The sequence below is a fragment of the Pygoscelis adeliae genome, unplaced genomic scaffold (assembly GCF_000699105.1).
Source record: "Pygoscelis adeliae isolate BGI_AS28 unplaced genomic scaffold, ASM69910v1 Scaffold181, whole genome shotgun sequence".
NCBI lineage: Eukaryota > Metazoa > Chordata > Aves > Sphenisciformes > Spheniscidae > Pygoscelis > Pygoscelis adeliae.
The window spans coordinates 3,777,866-3,798,085 of record NW_008824360.1 but is presented as its reverse complement, the minus strand read 5'-3'; the positions used below and the strand labels follow the sequence as shown (position 1 = coordinate 3,798,085).

At 40.2% G+C, this 20,220-nt stretch overlaps 2 protein-coding genes across 2 annotated transcripts in view; one reads left to right on the top strand and one right to left on the bottom strand.

Moving 5' to 3' along the window:
* The window catches only part of ITGB3BP (integrin beta 3 binding protein (beta3-endonexin)), a 32,589-nt gene extending 21,744 nt beyond the window's left edge, over window positions 1–10,845 (top strand). Inside the window, exons 8-10 of the mRNA XM_009319858.1 lie at window positions 169–228; window positions 8,496–8,549; window positions 10,569–10,845. Of these exons, the coding sequence (XP_009318133.1) occupies window positions 169–228; window positions 8,496–8,549; window positions 10,569–10,579 (125 nt within the window). The 3' untranslated portion in view covers window positions 10,580–10,845. The remainder of the gene's footprint in view (window positions 1–168; window positions 229–8,495; window positions 8,550–10,568) is intronic.
* Window positions 10,846–13,209: 2,364 nt separating this feature from the next.
* The window catches only part of ALG6 (ALG6, alpha-1,3-glucosyltransferase), a 20,864-nt gene continuing 13,853 nt past the window's right edge, over window positions 13,210–20,220 (bottom strand). The window contains 7 exon segments of the mRNA XM_009319822.1: window positions 13,210–14,473; window positions 14,744–14,942; window positions 15,092–15,160; window positions 16,151–16,221; window positions 17,340–17,424; window positions 18,007–18,092; window positions 20,191–20,220. The exon segment at window positions 20,191–20,220 is cut by the window's right edge and continues 27 nt beyond it. Of these exon segments, the coding sequence (XP_009318097.1) occupies window positions 14,276–14,473; window positions 14,744–14,942; window positions 15,092–15,160; window positions 16,151–16,221; window positions 17,340–17,424; window positions 18,007–18,092; window positions 20,191–20,220 (738 nt within the window). The 3' untranslated portion in view covers window positions 13,210–14,275.

Genomic DNA, 20,220 nt, shown 5'->3' with positions numbered 1-20,220 from the left:
ATGTTTTGTTAATTTTTTGACCACAATACATAGAGAAGTGGGGGGGGTGTTTGTCCTCACTTGAAGAAAAATACAAATGCTTTGAAGGTGAAAAAGGCGGCATAGGTATTATTTTCTTTGAAATCTCTGGGCAACATTTATTGATTTCAGATTTATTTATTTGACTAGTGAGTCAAGCAGAAGAACTGCAGCTGTTGAAAAGAAATCATGGAAAACTTCCTGCTCGAGGTAAGAAACTTTTTATAACTCCTGTGTAACATGTTTTGATGATTCCTTTTAGTTGATTCCTTCTTAGTTCTTTCCACTTGAAATAAGTTGGTTAACCTTTAGTATGTGAAAATGATGATAATCAAATGTGTTTCTTGTAAGCATGCAGGCTAGTCTAAACTGTTGCACTACTCACATGTAAATTTCATCTTTTTGCTATTTTCATTGTATTGGGTATTTCTCCATCAAAGTGTGCAAGGAGAAGAAATCATTAATGGTCTTGCATTTGAGGCATGGTCTAGAAATAAGTGCGGTCAGGTGCTGGAGAGTTTACATACCTTTTATGTATGCCAGTTATCCTCGTTCTTCCTCATTCTCCTCCCTCCCCCTGCGTTTTCAGCGCATAAGCCAAGTAGCATACGGTCTTTGCAGCAAAACCTTTTCCACCTTATATGTATTGTGAGGTATTTAGCACACTCCAGGGGACCGTGAAATCCTAACTATTAGGTTTCTTCATAACTAGTGCTGCGAAAATATTTGAAGTTGGTGGCATTTAATATAGTGTGGCCCACATAGCCACTTTAGTGCCTTGTCTGGCCGGGAAGGTGGCGGGGGATACACACAAGACTTATTTTTTTCTTTACACCCAGTAAAATCAACAAACATTCACCACTGATATTCTGATATTTCTGTTATCTTCACACATTCTATCTTAAAATAGAGCAAAACCAGAATCAAAATCAGTGATGGCATCTCTACTGCTCTGTCTGCCAGCGGTCCCAACCAGCAGGACTGCTTCATATCACAAGCAGCCCCTTTGATTTTGGTTGTATCTGCTCTTCTACAGGCCTAAGTTCTTTCTGCTGTGGGGAATTATCTTAAAGGAAAGAAAATTGATCAAACTTAAGTTTCCTCAGCTCCAGCGGATTACCGCAAAAGGAGTGACATCACTTTTTAAGAAATTTGGCTCGTTTGTGCAATTGGCTATTTCTGCTTTACAGCTCCCTACGTCCTTCTGTTCAAATGATCACAGCCCCTATCTGGCACTGATAATGGTGAATGCTATGGGCCATTGCAGATTTAAACAGTCATTGCTTCCCTTGTGCACTGCTTTTTAATGGTCACCAGGATATACATTTATAGTTCCATCTTTGCTCTAGAAACTAGCCCCTAACACTAAACATAACCAGTCTTGTTAGATGAGAAATGAGATATTTTGTGGAAGTAAGATGGAAATAGAATTATGAGTTTAAGTTGACCAACTTTGAAGTTTCAATGTCAATTTTGCTTTACTAAAGAATAAATTCAGTTTTGCAGTCTTGAAAATACAGTAGTAGGAGAGGTGAAGAAGTATGTGATCAAAGAAAAGCACTTGGAGACGTTTTACTTTGCCTTTTAGTTTTGGATGTGGTTTTTCATAATTATTTTTAATTAGTTATGCTCAAGACTTAAAACTTATGACTGTTCTGTGGCTTGATACAGACGGAATGTCACATTATCATCACATGGTGAGGCATGAAATTTATTTGCTTTACATAAACAACCTCTACTTAAAACAACTTAATACAAAACATTCCTTGCTTAATGGGCAGCATTATGTAGGACTTAGTATATCATTTTGTGTGACCAGCATAAAAAATGGCATCATTGTTTGTCCATGACTAGCATTTACAGTAAACAAAATGTTTTTGAATAGAATGTAAGCAAACTGTAAAGCAGCTGCCAAGAGATGAAATCTAGTCGGTATGTTGCAGTCCAAAACACGCTTTATGTGTGTTGAGAATAAACGTGTCGGTTGCAATACGCATATTTTAAAGGAAAATTTAATAGGTTCAGAGTTTCAAGGAGTGAAGTTAACGTTCTAAACAGGAAGCTACTTAAGCTGATTGTTACAAATTTTACTAATACTTTGCTTCCCAAAAAGAAAAACACTGACATAAATCATGTCCATGACTCCGTCTGCTGTCCAAGTAAGAAACAACAAGAGTGTTATAGAAGATCAAATACTTGCAGTGTTAAGGAAAACTATTTTCAGACTGTATCTTGTAATGAAATAAAAAAAATACTTTCTTTTCTGTGTTGTTGTTCATCCTGCCAAGCCCATATGATCACCCCTATTAAGTTTAGTTCTAAACATTCCCAACTTTCATATTGTTTTTAATACAAGTGACTGCAGTTTGCACTCCTTGCAACAGTAGTGGTGGCTTTCCAGGAGACTGGATCAGGGTTAACTAGATGGATTTTCATTTAAGGCCACTTGAAAATGAAAGCAAAGCTGGAGAGATTAGGGACCAAGTAATAGCGAGTTCCCACTCGCCGGTCCAATTTTTTGAAGACTGTGTATACATGGTGAAACATAAAATGCCATTTCAGAAACACTGCAAAATACAGACACCTCCTTAATAAGCAGAGTTCCTTCTCAAAACAGATAAAATGGTAAGAATACAACATTTCACTGTTTATCCCAATTCACGTCAGTTTGAGTTTGGACTCTGTGTTGGTTTTTTGTGTACAAGCAACTAAATAGCTTGGGTCTGGACTGCTGGTGGGTCACTGTGAGGGAGGGTAAATCAAGTTTACAATATATTTCTATCTCATTCTCAAATGAAGTAGAATACATTTGTTGACCTTTAGACATACTTGGGTATCTGTCTCCCACCTATCCTTCCTCCTCCTTTCCGATCTTCTGGGGGAAAGGGGAATACATCAGACTTCAGATGTATATTTTCAGGAACGTATCTGTGGATTTTTCTGACTGTAAAAACCCTAACCTAAAAGACACAGTTTTTTTTTCTCAGCCCAACTTTGTATTCACTTGCAGGGAATCAATGTCGTTATACCTTTTCTGGGAAAAGTAAGTCTCGTAAACAGGCTAAGCAGAAATTTATTAAGTGAACTGAATGAATTCACAGGTAAACTTATTCAGAAACTGAGTTTCTTTCCAGAGTTTCCATTCCTTGAGAGCAAGTGGAACAAATACCATGATTGCCTTCGCTTACAGCAAATACTCACTTTTCAGGGAAGTGATGAGATGGAAGCAGGGGTTGGACCTAGGTTTTGGGAACAGCCTTTTTATCTAACAAATCTGTAGGCCTCTTTCTTAAGAATTGATACACGAGCTGACTGTAAGGATGAACCATATGCTCTAGTTTGTGCAAACCCTACTTCTAGGCATTTGTGATAGAGGCCTTTCTGAAGTTCAGTTCTTCCACGTTTTCAATCTGTTTGGAAAAAAGCTGCTAATGCTGACACAAACAATGTTCCTTACTTCTACCAAGGTCCTTTCAGTTAAATCCTAGGCTTCTTTCCAGCAAAAGTTTAACAAGGTCTCTCCAGCAGACTTTTTGTGGTGTACATCATCTCTAAAAGCAACAAAGATGATGCTGAAGGACTTTTTTTTCAAATAGATTATTACTAGATGGAGACTTAGAGCTTGTGTTTGCAAACGATATGCTTACTTAAGTTCTTAACTTAATACTCAAGGCCAGTTTTGATGTTTTGCCACACATCAGAAATGTCTGCTCTGAGTTAACGTCCCTACATAGTGTTTGGAAGAGCAATGACGGTCATCAGTACTCTTTCACTTAAGCCCTGCATGCAACCAAATACAAGTTGCCCTCTTGGCCTACTCAGAAAGGCCGTGAAACTAAGATAGAAATTGAATTAAGAATATTTTCTGAAAGTCTGAAAATACGCTGTAAAGCCTGGTATTCAATTGCGAAACTTCTGGATGAAAATCTCAACAGATCAGAGCAGCTAGGAAAGGAAGGCATCTGTGGAGGTGACCAGAAAGACGTCTGGGCTGCAGCCGACTGCGGCACAAGCACTAGCTGAACATTCAAGTTCAGTCAACCTAGTACCAGACAGCCTGTATGCCCAAGGCTGTGTAGGCCAGAGCTGACACACAGACTAGATCTGTAATGCAGCTGCAGTATGGAGTACATGCCCGCCTTTACCACAGGACAGAGAACCCTTAGGCCAAGAGTCTTCTCGTGGCCAAAAGTGGAACGAAGGGGCTGCAGTCAGGCAGCACTTTGCAGGATTTCCTCTAGAAGAGCAGTCACTGTGACTGGCACGACTTAGGCCCTTAAGGTGCAGGTGAATGGCAGATTAAAGAGAGAGATTGTGCAGATGCACTGCACGCATTCCCAACTGGTAGATGATTCCTTGGAGCTGAAACCAGCCGATGGAAGTGAGTGTACCCTTTGAGTGTTATGTTCTATGTCATTGTTGAGACAGCTTCAAGAAATCATAACTTTGTTTATGTGGTGCAGGAGGGAGCCTGGCCTTGTTCATCTGCTCTTCCGTATGGAAGATCTATCTGTACTTCTGCTCACAAGGCTTTTCTACAAGTAGACATGGGGAAGAGTTAACCTCAGTTATATTTTTAAGTTATACCTCAGTGTGAACGCTTGTAAATGGGACTGCACTAAGCAAAATAGAATTAAGACTGCTTCAGTGCTGAACATGTGAGTGTGCGTTTGCACACAAGGACTTAGTGCAACTCACCTGTTTTGTTTACTCGTAAGTTACTTTGAATGTCCCCATGCAGAGACCCAGAGAAATCGTTCCGCCCTCCTGCATTTACAATCAAAAATAATTGTGAGATTGCCCCAGAATGCACCTTGTGGAGGAGTGTTTTCTAATTTGTATTGTGTGGATTAAGAGCTGTTGCTGCTCAGGCTAAATTTGACTGTACATCTCTCATTCTGTGCAAGCGGGTTTTTTTTTAGTTTGAAACCATGCAAAGTCCTTTACAGTCTAGAAGAGGTAACAAAACCCACTTAGCCTGGTACCCAAAATCAGCAATGCTAGTGATTTTCCTAGGCCGAGGGAGTAATCTTGTCTACCGAAACAATGCTACTGAAAGGTAAAGGAGCTGGCAGAGAGGTTTCTGTTTGACCCCCAAATGCTGTGCTCTTTCCCAGCAAGTTATGGGTCTGTTGGACTGTACCTGCACCTTAAGATTTTAAAATACCTTGCGTACTTTAAAATACAGCCTGCGATTTGAGAAGTATCTGGGTCTGAGGTCACTGGCATGATAAGCTTTTTGGATGGAAGGAAGGGGGCAAATTACAAACTTCTCCAATGATTTAACATCCTCTGCTATGTAGATGAAATATTAAGCTATTAACTTTTGTGGCAGATACAGAAATGCACGAGACATATGACTATAGGCCTCAGACGTATATACATATGGAACTGTCAACCTGCATTTTATATTTAGGTGTCAGCCACATTTATTCATGAATTTCACACTTGTGTTTATATTCTATTTTCCTATATACCTTTTTACAGACGCAATAGCTATTAATTTTTAATTCTAGTGGATCTAGACTTTACTGTGTTAAGCTTAATGAAAAATTAAAAAGAATTGTAGTTCTTTCAACAGCTACATGTAGCAACTCCTACATGAGAATAAGTACTGCTTTCTCCCATGAATATAATTATTTTAAATAAAAAAGAAAAGAAACATTAGTTTGGACTCACTTAGTAGCAATTATATGTTTAAGAGGTGTAAATAACTTGCTATCCAGACATTACAAATATCCAGGTGCTCTGTATGTGCTGATGACAACAAAATTGAAAAGAAAGACTGTAATAATTCTGACTGGTTTTCTCTGCAGAAGATATTGATTATTTGTGTGTGGTGAGAGATTTGGAAAATTCAATTAAAGGAGTTGTGCAAAGGTTTCATAAATTTTCCTTGTACAGCGTGTACACAGACATTGTTGCGTATTAAATCAATGCAGCACTTCACAATATATTTTCTTTGAAACATAAAAATAAATAACATTTAAACAGTTCTGCTTACTACAGAAACAAATTTTATTTTCTGTGAAGCATTTAGTCATGTGCTATCACTGACTCATACACATTTGCCAGCTGTAACAAATTTTATAGACGTTTTCTCCAGAGACATAGCTCATATACTATGAATTTTTAAATGAGCAAATGGTGAAGAAGGGATGTCAGCAATATAAAAATTGATCAGTTAAAAGATAAAAGCATAAGTAAAGAGATTTGTATGGTAGTCTTAATAGGTTTTATTAAATAAAAATACTATAAAAAGACAGTAATGAATAGACTGAAGGTTTTAACTGTGGTTGAGGTGGAGAAAAATTATTCTGGCACATTTAGTAGAAGATTGGTTTTATATCACCTGACAGGTGAACATTTTTTTTCTCTCTGCTTTTTAGATCTGTAAATGTTTTAGAGAAGTCAAACTTGTGAAAGAATGGCGGTGGAAGTAGGAAGGGAAAAGAAACTTGGGAAGCTTCTGCCCTTTTAATGCTTTTGTGGGCCGGGGACAGGAGACACCGCGGCAAAGGGCAGCAAGGCTTCTACCAACCCACCCGCGCAGGGGTGAGGTTTCTGGTGACTCTCTAGCTGCTGCCTTACCCTGTGCAACCCTGAAACATTGCGCTGATGAGAAGAGAGCGAGCTGGTCCTGCGCCCAGCTAGTGCTTGTGCCGCAGTCGGCTGCAGCCCAAATGTCTTTCTGGTCACCTCCACAGACGCCTTCCTTTCCTAGCTGCTCTGGTCACAACAGATTTTCATCCAGAAGTTTTGCTAATGTTCTCTTTGCTTTTATGTAGTTTCACTTACTTACGAGTTCTGCATATGAAAACATCAAGAGAGAGAAGGGTTGTTGGAAGGGGTGTCTGTTTTGTTGGGGGTTTTCAAGAGCAACGCATTATCTTCATTAGCTCCAAACCACACACACTGAACAAAAAAAAAGCTTAAACTGCTACAACAAGCATTGTGACTTTTTGGAGCGCATGAGTAGTAAATCGTATTATTCGGTAACTTGAATATCTAAATCTTAATGCCATCTGTATAAATATTACTATAAATAAGGCTGTCTTGTCAAAATTTGCTATCATGGTGTATGTTTGGAAAGAAAGCTGAGTTAATGATGTTTCATATGAATGTGGGCAGCTTACATTTTTAAAGACAGCTTCTCAGAGTGAAGTGCAGATCTTGGCATGGTTGCTTTGGCATGTATGGGTTCTTTAAGTACTGCATAGTCAGAATGCTGCGATCAGTGATTAAAGGGTTCATAAAGACTGAATTAGGAAGTTGCATTTAGCACAAAGAAACCAACTTGTAATTAAATCTCAGTCTTTTTCTGTTACTTGTCCTACAAGACTGGACAGTTTCCTATTTTAAGCAATAGTTAGTGGTATTTTTTTAATTATAATTTGTGTAAACAAATGGTGTTTATTAGGTATAACGCTGAAAAGTTGTACCTGAGGCAAAGTTGAACTGGATGCCTTTTTTATGGAGTAATCTTATGAGACCTAGCTTAGGATGGAATTTGTGGTTTGGTCTGGGTCAGCTCCAGGTAATGTCACTGGCACCTCATGTCAGACCCACAGGCAGGTCTCCTGCATCACGTCACAGACAGGAAGCGTGTGACACCTGAGAAATCACAGCATGCCAAATGAGGAGAACTGAGAAACTGAGGAGAATCTTCCCCACCACCACCCGTGTCTTTGGTGGCTTTGATGCCTCTCTCCTTCTAGGTTTATATGCAGACCCTTTCCTCATAGTAGGAGTCTTTTTAGCTATAAGCTGCTGTAAATATGTTTGTTGTCCTCAGTATGTTTAATATAAAGTGAATACTTCTGAATTCTCATCACCCTTTTGTGGTGGTGGAATGCAAATGCAGTATGAACCATCAGCAGATACTTAGGGTACCGAGGCTCTGCAGAGCCGACCCTCTGCTGCAGAAAGCCATATGGAAATCTCGGCACTCGGATGCACCTGCTTCCAGACCCTTTCCCCGCATGTTCTCATGCCCCGAGTTCCCTTCTACCCTTGCACACTTTTCCTTTACTTCTTCCAGCCATCCGCTCAGCCCTTACCCTGGCCCTGCCCTCCTTGAGTAAGGGGCTCAGGTGCGGTTGCCTCTCTCTTTGCCGTCCCCTCAGAGGACCCAGGGGATGGTTGTTTCTCTCGTGCAATCTTTGATATGGGTCTGCTGATATGGTCCTTATGGATTTTTATTTATTCTTTTATTATTAATAGCGAAAAAGAAGGACTTTACTCTTAACACATTCTGTTCTGCTTTGTCATCATGGTAAAGATGTAGCATATGTGCATACACTCACAATTAAGACAATCTCCTAAATTACTGTTGAGACACAGTAACTGTATGAAGTAAAAGGGGCTCTGTTAACCACTGCAGTAACTTATTTAACTCATATTTGTGTAGGGATTTTCATAAGTTCTGTAATAGCACCATTGTTCTGTTTATCAAAACTGATTTTCCTCCTCCACAGAGTATGTTCAGACTGCCAGTAGCTCCGCGTTCCTGAAGTCGCTCCTTGACCGAGGTAAGTAGCCCCTCGCTCTGCTCTGCGACTTCTCCACGTACAGGTAGTACAATCAGAAGGACTGAGGTACTTACTTAATTTTGAAACATTTGCAGAGTGATCTAGTATGTAGGCCTGCAGTCAAGACTGTAATAGCTTGGTGGGAAAACAGTTCTTACTCAGCATGTGGTATTTCTTGTTACTGGTTTGTTAAGCAAAATGACATATTGAATCTGTAGAAACTCTGTCCCACTCTAAAACACCCGATAGCGTTTCTCCTTGTCAACGCTGTCGGTTTCTAACTGGCTGTTTTTTCAAGAATGACAATTCAGCTGTAATACACGTAATGAAAGCAAGAAAATTTGTATACTCCAGATTTTACCTTCTTAAATGCCACGGCTGATGCCCTGGAATTCACCAAGGAGGCTGCCTACTGCAGCCCCGCTATGCTATTGATGGCAGGGGTACTTCACTGCCTGGGCTGAGGCTTTGCTTTCCTGCAAAGCTGCTGTGTGCACCCTTCTTCACTGTTGTTATTAATGCATAGGTAGACTCCTCAGCTCACTCGTGGCAGGCCGTACGCAACCAGCCAGAACAGCTCCGCCAGCCAAGGGCCTCCAAGCGGTGCTCTTTTCCAAGAGAGGACAGTGGGCTGCAGGCGAGATGGTCCAGTTGAAATAGCAGCAGCAGCAGCCCACTTCCAACCACCCGCCTCCCCAGGAGCATCTCGCCCTCCTGTTCCATCTCTGCACGTGCACCTCAGACAGGCTGGGCTTGCTGCTGATCAATCCACCGCATCATCTTTCTTAGCACTCCCAGAGCAGAAAGCGTAAACCAATATACTAACAGACACCTCAAGGCATGTTTAATGGGTGTTCAAATTCTTCCTCCTTTGGCTACTCCTCTTTGTTCCAGCGTTGTAAGCAAAAGCCCAGTTAGCGACCGACCTTGTCTATCATCGTATATTACCTGTGCATGAGAAAACTGGTTGCTTGTATCTTTCATAAAGTCTAGTGAGACAAAGAAGTCTCTAAAGATGAGAACATCTGCAGATCATATCAATTCCCTGTGCAGTGTGAAACCTCTCTCCTTTGGAAAATTGAAGCATTCTAACCTTGTCATCGAGGAATACGGAAGAGTAGATCTACAGGTTTTACAAGCTGTGTAACTGAGTTAGTGGAGGGGTGAGCTCAGGCACATGCAGTTTGCTTCTCAATGAAGGCTGAATTTTATTTTGTAATCACAAGTAACCTAGTGGCAACAAAAAGCTTTAAAACCCTGCTTGTCCACAAGCTAGTGTTACCCTAATACTTACTAGCTGCTTATGCCAGAGATTCTACTCCTTACTCCTTCCAAACCAACCACCACACCAAAGGCTGGGAACAGAGTAATCGAGGGACGGAAACCAGTGCAGGCGAGGAGAGCTGGCGTCCTGTTTAGCAGCTCATTTTCACCATTCAGCGTAATTTCTGAGTCCTACAGAATGCAGAGAGTGACCGTTCTATGGTACAATAACCAGTTTAAGTAAGTCTTACGCTGGCTTCTTAGCTTCAGCTAAACTCATACTGACCACAACTACACGGCTTCAATTTGAGGTTAGCTCAGAGAGCACTGATGCCTCTACTACTAGAAGGTATCGTCTAGTCAGTGAATATTGTGTTTGCACCTTATGTCCAAAAAAAGGCACACTTACTTTTTCTGGTTCTCTCCACCCCATCCCAAGTGTGACTAACACAGTAAAGCCCTTCGCTTTCTTACTGTTTAAAAAATATGGCTGCGATAGCTAAATGATCTTTGAGAAATAATTGCTAAAACTAAACTACAGCATTTCCTTAAAACACCTTAAAACGTTACTGCAGTTCAAGGGAGACCATCTGTTGCCCTGCATTGCCTTCGGATGTAGGGGTGTCTGTCTGTATTTTTTGATGCAGCGAGGCTAGTACTGGATGTAGGACAAACATATAATTCTGAACAGATCAATGAGTGATGATGCTGTTGTCTAATTGCTATTTATCTTAGTCATTCCTTATCTCCGCACAGGCATTATGTGAAAAATGCATTCCACATCAACCCGAAGTTCTACATCTGCTTGACTGTACTTAAAAGGAGAGAAGAAATGACTGTAAACCTATCTCCCCAGCAAATACCAGTTTGGGATTGCTCGCTGCGCTAGGCAGGTGCACATCTAGATAAAATTTCTGGCATCTATTTAAACTTAACAATGTGCACAAGCAGATAATCTCAATGTAAATAATACATCATGGTTGCTTTATGCAAGCGTGCGTACAAAATGCTGATTTCGATTTGCTGCTGCATGGAAAAGAAACTATTTTTTCTTTATGTTCTTTCGGCAAATATATAATCATGCTGCCTTGTGTTTTTTTAAAAAAAAAAAAAAAAGCCAAAATGAAACAACACTGTAACCCTCCCTCCAAGAACTGGGTGCGAAGAAACCATGTTAGAAGATGAACTTCGGATCCCAGGCCTTCGGTGGGAGATGGTCCCTTCCTGCCAGGGTGGGGGGTGCGTGTGTGTGCGCGCACATGCCCGTTTAATCAATCCATCATCCCCCTAAAAGCTAGCAAAACATGATTTAAATTGATGCAGCTAGTTTTGCAACAGCCTGCCTAAAACTTTACAGCTTTTTCTCATGATGACTGGGCTCAAAAGATAGAGGAATGGTGAATGTGAGTACCCTGCGTCTCAAATCGGTGAGTTAGGTGCAGCCTCTCTCATGTTGAAAGAGCGTAGTAGAATGTTGGGCGTTTTTTTCAGAGAGTGAGAGAGTTAGTTCAATATAAAATGCACAGAACTGACTGTCCTTTCTGGCTCCCACTGCACAGTACTGTTACCGAAAAAGATAAACTGACTTTTACAACTAAAATTATGAGAACCAAAATGATAAGTGTGTTCCAGTTTGTGGTGAAACATGTATACGCTCAAGCTTTGGGAGCTTTTTAATTAATAAAAATAGTTTTGCGGTTTAAAACCTGTGCAGTCTGATTGGAAAAAATGTTAGTAATTGTTTGAAGGGAATTGTGTCAGTTACTCTTCTTAATTTCTACACCATTCTCATTTAAGCTTTCTGTCCTGTTGGTTTTTGTTGTATGTACAAGATTTGCCAGCTGATCGCTTTGTATGATGATAGGTTAGCCTGAACCAGCAATATAACCTGATGGATTGTAACTTCTGTAGCTGGAAATTAAATAATTAAAAAAGAGTCTGTAAGTGAAGCATATATAGCAGCAAATCAAGCTGGTCTGTGTAGTCTGTGTAGAAGAACAAAATAAAACTTTTACAGAAAATAACAGTAAAGGTGATGATGGATGACAATGAGTTACAGCGCTAACTTACACCATGGCCATTACTAAGTACCATGAAATTTGGTATTTAATAATTTTTTAGGGAAATACGAAGTTATATACGAAGAGTCTGCTGCAAATACTCCTCCTACACGCCTTCGCTCTTTAAGCAGTTACTGTATCTTTGACCTCCTGGTGTACTAGGCTTTTGCCTTTCAGAAACAGCTGGGTCTGTTAAGAACCATTTCCAGTTCCACACAAGGTGGATCATATGACTCTCACTTTATCACCCCTGGAGGCCATCTCAAGGACAAAGAAAAGAGATACACTCAAAACTAATGTTTTTATATGGGTGGGAAGGATTGCACCGTGATCTCGTGCTGAACACAGGAGAACAGGCTAATTAGAACCTGAAACTGTACTGCTTCCTTCCATCTTAATTTGCTGTTATTTCATTGGAAGTAGACGTTCTTCAAGCTGCCTGAAGGTTTGGCAGTCTTTCACCCAGCCGTGCTTGGAGGGAACGCTGTGGTTTTTAGCTTTCGCAGCCTCTGGAGACAAAGATTCCTATTTATGCATCCCGATCCACGTCAATGCCACTCAGCCTACGCTTCTAACAAGAAAGGCCATGCCGTGGGCAGGGCTCTTGCATGCACACCCTCAGAAAAATTCTAAATGCTTGTGAAAATATTTGAGTTTTGTAGCTTTATAGTGAACTGTTACAGTGTAGGTAAAGTGCTAAGCTGTACTCACCACCGATAACCTTACAATTACTACTCAAGAGCACCTTCTTTATTTTGTCTCAGCTGCCATGGGTATAATGTTGGCTGTGGTTACTTTTTCCACAACAAATAAAGCTGGAAAAACTGAACAAATACACTCCGCTTGTAGACACTTCATTTACAGTATTCATAACTCACACAGTTGGAAGTTCCCAGAACAGCTGATTCACACACTCACAACCGATGCTGCAGAGACAGCCCCAGAATGTGCTAATGTCAATGACAGTTTGGTATGTGACAGAGCGCAGCAAGGTCAGGGGAGAAGCCTTTAAACAAGGATGGGTTTGCTTTTTTTTTTTAAAATATATATATAGTGTCAGAGCAGAACTAAGAAAAAGGATAGACTGACTCCTAATTAAACTATACTACCATGAACTGCTTTATGATTTATTTTCTTACTACATGCTTTGTTATGTATATAATTATTCCAACAATTTGTATTCTCTGAACCATTGGCGTCAGAGGCTGTACTGTGCAGAGGGAGAAAGTGCAGATGTAAACTGAACTAAACTCTGCAAATTGCTATGCAATAAGGGCTGTTTTTCATTGTGGGGGTTTTGTCCCTTTTTTTTTTTTTTTTGAAGAGCCTAGTATCTGCTTTCAAACTGCACTGCAGTACCTCAGCTGTTATTTCAGTAGAACCAAGATTTTTTGGCTTTTCAGTCCTGTTAGAAACAGTTGTTGAGAATCATAAGACTACACTAGTGTTAAAACCAAACCATAGCTGCTGATCTACAGCGAAGGAAGAAATCCACTCCAACCCGCTGCATACACAAGAACTTTCCCCTTTCCAAACTTCACAGCCTCTGCTTCTGTGCCCAGCACCAACTCTGGTGCATCTCTGTAGCTTACACAATTCTTCAGCATTCTGAGAGTATTGGTAGTGTGGTAAATAACACATACTATAGTTTAAGAAAATGAAAAGCCTGTGGGTGAACTGAAGCTGCTAGAGAATTGCCATCCGAATGTGCTACAGAACTTGGGTCCATCTTGTGGCTGAGCGTCTAGATCTCCAGCCAGTGACACTGCTGGAAGGTTGAGTTTTCTTCCCTACAGCGTTAGCTGAAGAACCAAGTGCTCTGCTTAGATCACAGCATCCGGAGAGTTCCTCACACCGACACACAGCCTTGCGCAACAGCCTGGATGAACTGCAGTGTGCTATATGAAACAGCAATGGAGGACAGTGACTGACGACACAACAGTTGGTGTCATAAAACAATTCGGCAAGACAACTTAAGAGCTACCAGTCGAGAGTTTCTACTTAACCTGCACTACTTCATTTGCTTATGCTTTTTATGCTGGGAAATGTGTAAACTTAACGCCAACAAAACAGTTTGCTGTTTTGCTAATACAGGCAGGGTATCTTAGCATTAATTCAAAATTTGGTCCTTTATTAGGTAGTTTAAGTTTACAAACGGTAACAAAAGTATTACACTTCTGAAGAAGACAGACCAAATCACACTTCCAAGTGTTCTTCAAAATACTTCTCCTTTAAAACAGTCTTTGATTATTTTGTGTTTAAATATGCATAATGTGTTTCCTGATTTTCATTAGGTTACAGGAATTGTACTACATCACAAACAGGTTTACCTGCAATGCCAGACACCGTTGACTGAAAATACTCTGTCCTGTCACAATTTAGTCCTTGATCTTCACAGGTTGATTAACTGATTTTCTTCTGACTTCTACTATTCTTTGAGTCCCAGAGTATAACAACATTAAAATACACCAAAAATAATAAAAAGTGTAAGCAAGAAATAATGGACACAGATACAGGGAATAAATCCGGTAACCTCTGTGGAGGATGCACTGCAGCGCTCACGAGAGACAGGATGCCCATCAGGGTTACGGAAAGAAGAAACTGCAAGATAAGGAACAATATATTAGCTAATGGTGATTTAACACCTCAAACAAGTAAGCTGTTACTTTCATTACTTGGGAGCTTTGTATTCTTCAATCTATACGTAGATGACATCGCAGAAAAAAATTATAGCACACCTCTACACTGAGATAGCATGGCTTGCCCTGTTTGGGGCTTTATACACAGTTACAGACATAAAACTGGTTTATGCAAGTACTTCAGTACCATGAAGAGCTGCAACTAAGAGTTATAGGAATTAAAATTGCTTACCAGACTCCTGACAATCTTTGGAAACGACTTAAACCAAGAAACGTGTCCCTTCAGGGAAAGGGAGAATGGTTTCAGCTGCAGGTCCTCTGCTGAAGTCTTCTCAAATATGGAAAAGGAAGCCACACAGGCTGACAAGAATGCCAGCATTGTCACAGCGTAGGCCAGCAGCAGGCCGTCTTTCAGGAGAAGAGGCAACGTACTGTTAAAACAGAATTACCCGCGGAAGTGAGTGCACATTCTGAGTTACATTTCAAAGAATGTAAAAAAAGAGGAAAAAGAATACGTTTATACTTAGCAGAACTGGGGAAGAACGCTGTTTTAAAATAACGTTAATAGTGTCCAACTCACCTGAAAGTTGATACAAGTAAAAACCACGTAGCCATGAAAGGGATTTCATTTATGATTAAGCAGACTGGTCTAGAATGAAAAGAGGAAAACCAGACATGCAAATGCTGAAGTGACAGCACTTCATCATCAACCTTTCACGCGGATGCTGCACTCCCACTCCTCTGGGAGGCAGGGCAGAGCTCTACTCCCCACCGGCACGGGCTCAGGAAGTCCAGGAACAGGCAGCGCCCAAAGCGCTGCATCCTCTGCTGGGGCACCCTGCTCCCCCCTACACGTCCCACTGAACCCCAACATGCAAATGCTCTGCCCTGCGTGGGGCTCTGCAGCAGGAGAGTCGCTCAGCAGAACGCTTACAGCACGTACCGCTGGCACGCACAGCCGGCCAGGTTAGTGCCCGTTCTGTGCAAGGCTTCTTGCTGGCTTCGAGTAGCAACTGTACTGCAACTTCTAAATAGCTGCCTATAGAGATAACAGGAGTTCTCTAACCACCAGTTTAGCCTTCCCGTCAGGCATGAAGGAGAAGCGTTAAGAGGGCTGCCTCTCCAAATCTTCCTTTATCAAACGTTACTTTCAGGTACACGCAGGACATCCACGCAGAAGAGCAAAGCTGCTGACTGTCCCTACCGCCCTCACCTCCTTTGGGGCAGGGGATGGGAAAAACATACCTTAATGACAAAGGGAGAGAAGGCCCCTTTACCGACGCTGTTAGTGAGGTATCAATCACCCAGTTCAACTTCCCACTGTGCTCCAGCCTTGCTGGGCAGCCAAGTACAAGTCTGCTATCTACAGCAGCATCGCCTTAACCAACCCCACAGCCAGTCTATCCCTGGACAAACAGCTATGCTCTGTGCCACGCCGTACTCCAGGAAATGCAGTCAGAACACTGGCCCGGAGGGACCAGCATGGCTGCATTTGTATGCTTCCATTTACAAGTTATTCAGGAAAGCAAATGCGTAGAGTTTTTAAAGTCAGATATATTTGTAAGTGAGAAAGCAGCATGCAATAACAAGATGAGGAAAAGAAGATCAAAATATATCCACAGAAAAATAATTTACTTACATTGACACTAGAAGAACAGATTTTTCATGTACTTGAAAGGAGAACAGGAAAAATGACAATGCACAACTAACCTTAGAAAAGGAAATCGGAGAAATATTAGTATATGTGACTGCAATGCAAAGCACTGTTTTAGTTTCTCTACTGGCATAGGCTCTACATGAATGTATGAGCTAAATGATCTGACTTTTCTAATTAACTGCTACATTTACTCCAGTGCGATTTACAAGTACACAGAGCTGCTTCTGTAACCACCTATACCTACTAAAAAATACATTGTTTGAAAGTTTACCCAGAATTATTCAGAAAGCACTTCATGTAAAGAGCCCTCACTCTTGCTTAGCTTTACTGACAAGAGTATCCCCACCAAGTAAACACAATATTCTCATATATAAGCACCAGCAAAGTTCAGTCACAGTGAGAACTACCCACCCTTTTGACATAAAATTTTGCTCGTCATCATGAACAGCCAATATATCAAAGCAAACAAACTGTCTTTTTTCCCCACCAAATAAAAACACACTGCAAAATATAAACCAATTCTTAGAAAGGATAAGTGTTAGTTTTAGGCAATGTTGCAATAAACCCTCAAACAGTACTCACATAAAATTAAAAGCAGAAATTATCTTGTAACTCTTGAAACCTTAGGACCAGCTCCATATAATTTTGATTTCAAGGAAAACTGATTTTTGCATGTAAGTCATGTTAATGTGCTTAAATTCAATGATATAATATGACTAAGAAAAGGCAAACATTGGGGAAAATAGTGTTTTCTTTTCAAACTGCTAATAAGCTTACAATGTCCATCTCGGGACGTTTTTATTGAATTTTGCAGCCAACGCAGTAAGAAAAACTAGCACTTTGGAAGCTAAACAAAAAGGAGAAATTCCAACTCTCTATGAGGCTTTAATGTGTACGGAATCTTCTAAAGACTCTTCGGAGGAAGATAATAAAAATACAGCATTAAAGAAAGACAATTGAGGCTAAGGAAAAAAAGTCTGGATTTAAGAGACCAGTCAGACCCCCCCAGACATGTGACAGCAATACACTTTTTAACCAATCTCTTCAGCAGAAACAGAACGGCATTTAATGGTACACGCACTTCTGCACACTGCAGCAACTGTAAGTAGAACTGTGGGTCACACACCAGTGCTGGGTATAAAACAAGGAGCAATTAAAAACATACACTTACCAAAGCAAATTTAAATCCTCGGAGAGAAGGCTGGACAGTTAGTTTTATACAAGTAGGAAGCAGGCTCAGGAATGTTACAGCAAAACTAAAGAATTTCGTAAGGAAAACAGTTTTAGTACACGAGTAACTACATCCATGATATCATATAATCGCTTTTGAAGACTATGTAAGTTAGGAATTCAGTTGTAATATTCGGAAGTACAACATCACTCAAGAAGACTCAATCACAAGAGAAGAGCACTGAACGGTCTTCACTGACGTAACTGCTTTCGACAAAGGAATAAAGCATTTCCATTAATATTTCAGACCCTGTAGACCTAGACTTGAATTGTTCGCTTACTCAGAACACAGAACTGTGAACTCTGACCTTTAAGAGCACTAAAAGAGGTAATTCTTTGAAGAGGAAAGCATGCAGATTTTAACTCCGTTTTAACCAACCAAGTAGCTTAAATCACTCTATAAACAAGCAGGAAATTTTTCAGTCATACATTTTCCTAACAGTACTTGGGGAAACTCTTATCACTTGGGAGAAGAGTACAGAATAGGAAAGAAAGCATTTTTTCATGATTTTAAACACCACTTCTCATAATTCTTTGACAAAAATTACTCATTTTGCAAAAAATAATGCAAATAAAAAACTACCTAAAGCACTTCAGCTGTGTCTTACCTGAGTTTTAGCTGAGTTTGAGGTGATACTATATTCTTTATCTTTATAAGGACACTTAGACTGCACCAAATATTGGCTACTTTATCCTGGAAGGGAAAAAAAAGGTAATTAGTGATGATTACACTCATTTAAACTTATGTTTCTGACAACAACGGGGCTTGGGAGGTGGGGGATTGTTGGGTTTTTACCATGATACTGCAAAAAGACACTTGCAGATATACATCGTATTCTTAGACGTACTTTAAATTATTCTGATCTTCAAAAATGGCAAGTTTCAAGAGACTCAATTAAAACATGGTCTAAAATAACTGAGAAATAGTTCTTCAGCACAAGAGACTACTTCTTAACTCATGAGATCACACGTTTTGTGAAAATAAGGCTCTGAAACTATCTGTCCCCGATTAAACACTGGCATATATGAATCTTTTTTCAAATGTGAAGACATTCTGTATACTGTCACATTTCATTACATACCTGAACGTATTTAGTTGTGCTTACTGCTTGCTAGCAATGACAGAGTTAACCTCTAATAAATCAAGAAGTCTAAAGACATTAGCAGTTGTGCTAGGATCACTTTCAAAATTAAATTTGTAACTACAGCTATCATGCTCATGAAACTCATCCCTAAACAGCTGCTTGAATCACAGCTGTGTAGACATTAACAGCAAGAAAGCTACCAGCACCAACAACTGAGCCATCTTCCTCATATGCTCACTAGCAATACAGAATATGCACTTCAAATCTGCTGAGGATTACAAGTGAACAGAGGGTTTGGCAGCACCACCGCGCACACACACAGGACGCCTACTTAATAACCAATACGATTTTACAGCCATCGGCATTTGTTACTGCTTCTGTAAATGGGAACCAAAGAACCTGTTACACGCACCCCAGTATAAATTTACTGCGCATTGCTTACGTGGACAATTCCTCATTTTATCTAGATTAGCATCCAGCAAGTCACTCCCCTGATCAACTCAGAAAATATTTGGGCTAATATTAGACTAAAATCCTCACGCTCTTTCGGACTCCTTGGTTATTGTCATTTACAGATTGCATTTTTAAACTTCGTACTGGATAAAAAGTGTGGTGACCAAAACTATTTATAAATTCCAGATAATTCCCAAAGAATACGTCATTGGGGGTGTGTGGGGTGTGTCTTTTGTGGGGGTTATGTTTGGGGGTGGGGTGGTACGTTTTGGGGTTTTGTTGTTGTTGGGGTTTTGTTGTTGCTGTTGTTCTTTAACAAACTAGCAGAGAATGCACTGAGAACACTTCCGTACCGCTGCCCAAATAAAATGCTGCCTTTGGTACATCAAGAAAAAAGTGCCAGTTGTGATATTATTTATATCTAAAGAAGATTAAAAGAAAATTTAAGATGAATCAAACTATGGGAGCATTTGCTTAAATCTCTGTGACATCAAAACCTGGAAGTTCAAAGCTTCATTTTATTGGTTAAACTTGAAGTTGAGAATTTGCTTTTAAAAGTGTCATATTAAGGGTCATGCCCTAATTAAGCAAAACAACAACAACTCACTGTTACTTGGGAAATGAGTACCCTTTCTTTTATCAGCGAGACTCCTGTGGCTTTAGCATTAGGGAAATGAGTAATTGCTTTGCTGGATTAAGGCTGCGATACTCGGCATCTTGCAGCATGCAAACGTCAATAGCCTGAGGAAAAGTAAAAGCCAAACTGGCCTAAAACTTCTGGAAAATATTGTGGAAACTTGCACTGAAAATACAAGGTGGGTCAAAAAGGAAGTTCTAGGCTGCACCCAAAACACTATTTTTAAAATTTTTAAAAAATAATTAACCTTCTTGAAAAAAGCTGAGCAGAACCAAAAACAGAGACTGAAGCTGTTAACTTTTAAGGTTACATCTTCTGACACTGTCAATTACTACGGAATCTATTTCAATGGAAAAATGTATGGATTGAAGTATGGGTTTGATGATGGGATAAGTGTTGTCTACTCTTATAATATCCTGGAAGATGCCAGCTGAGCTGGGGTTAAATACTGGATTAAATAACTGGCAAGAAATGACTGCTGAAGAAGCCATCTCAAATTACTAGTTCTGTGGTGTGTCTCCCACATGAAATCCCTAAAGGTCACGATGAAGGTTTCTCAAGGGATCTAAGAATACGGAACATTTACAGCGGGGTGGGGGAGAAGAAAACTTGCATGCCTCAAACAAGCCTCGGTCAATGGGAAAGAG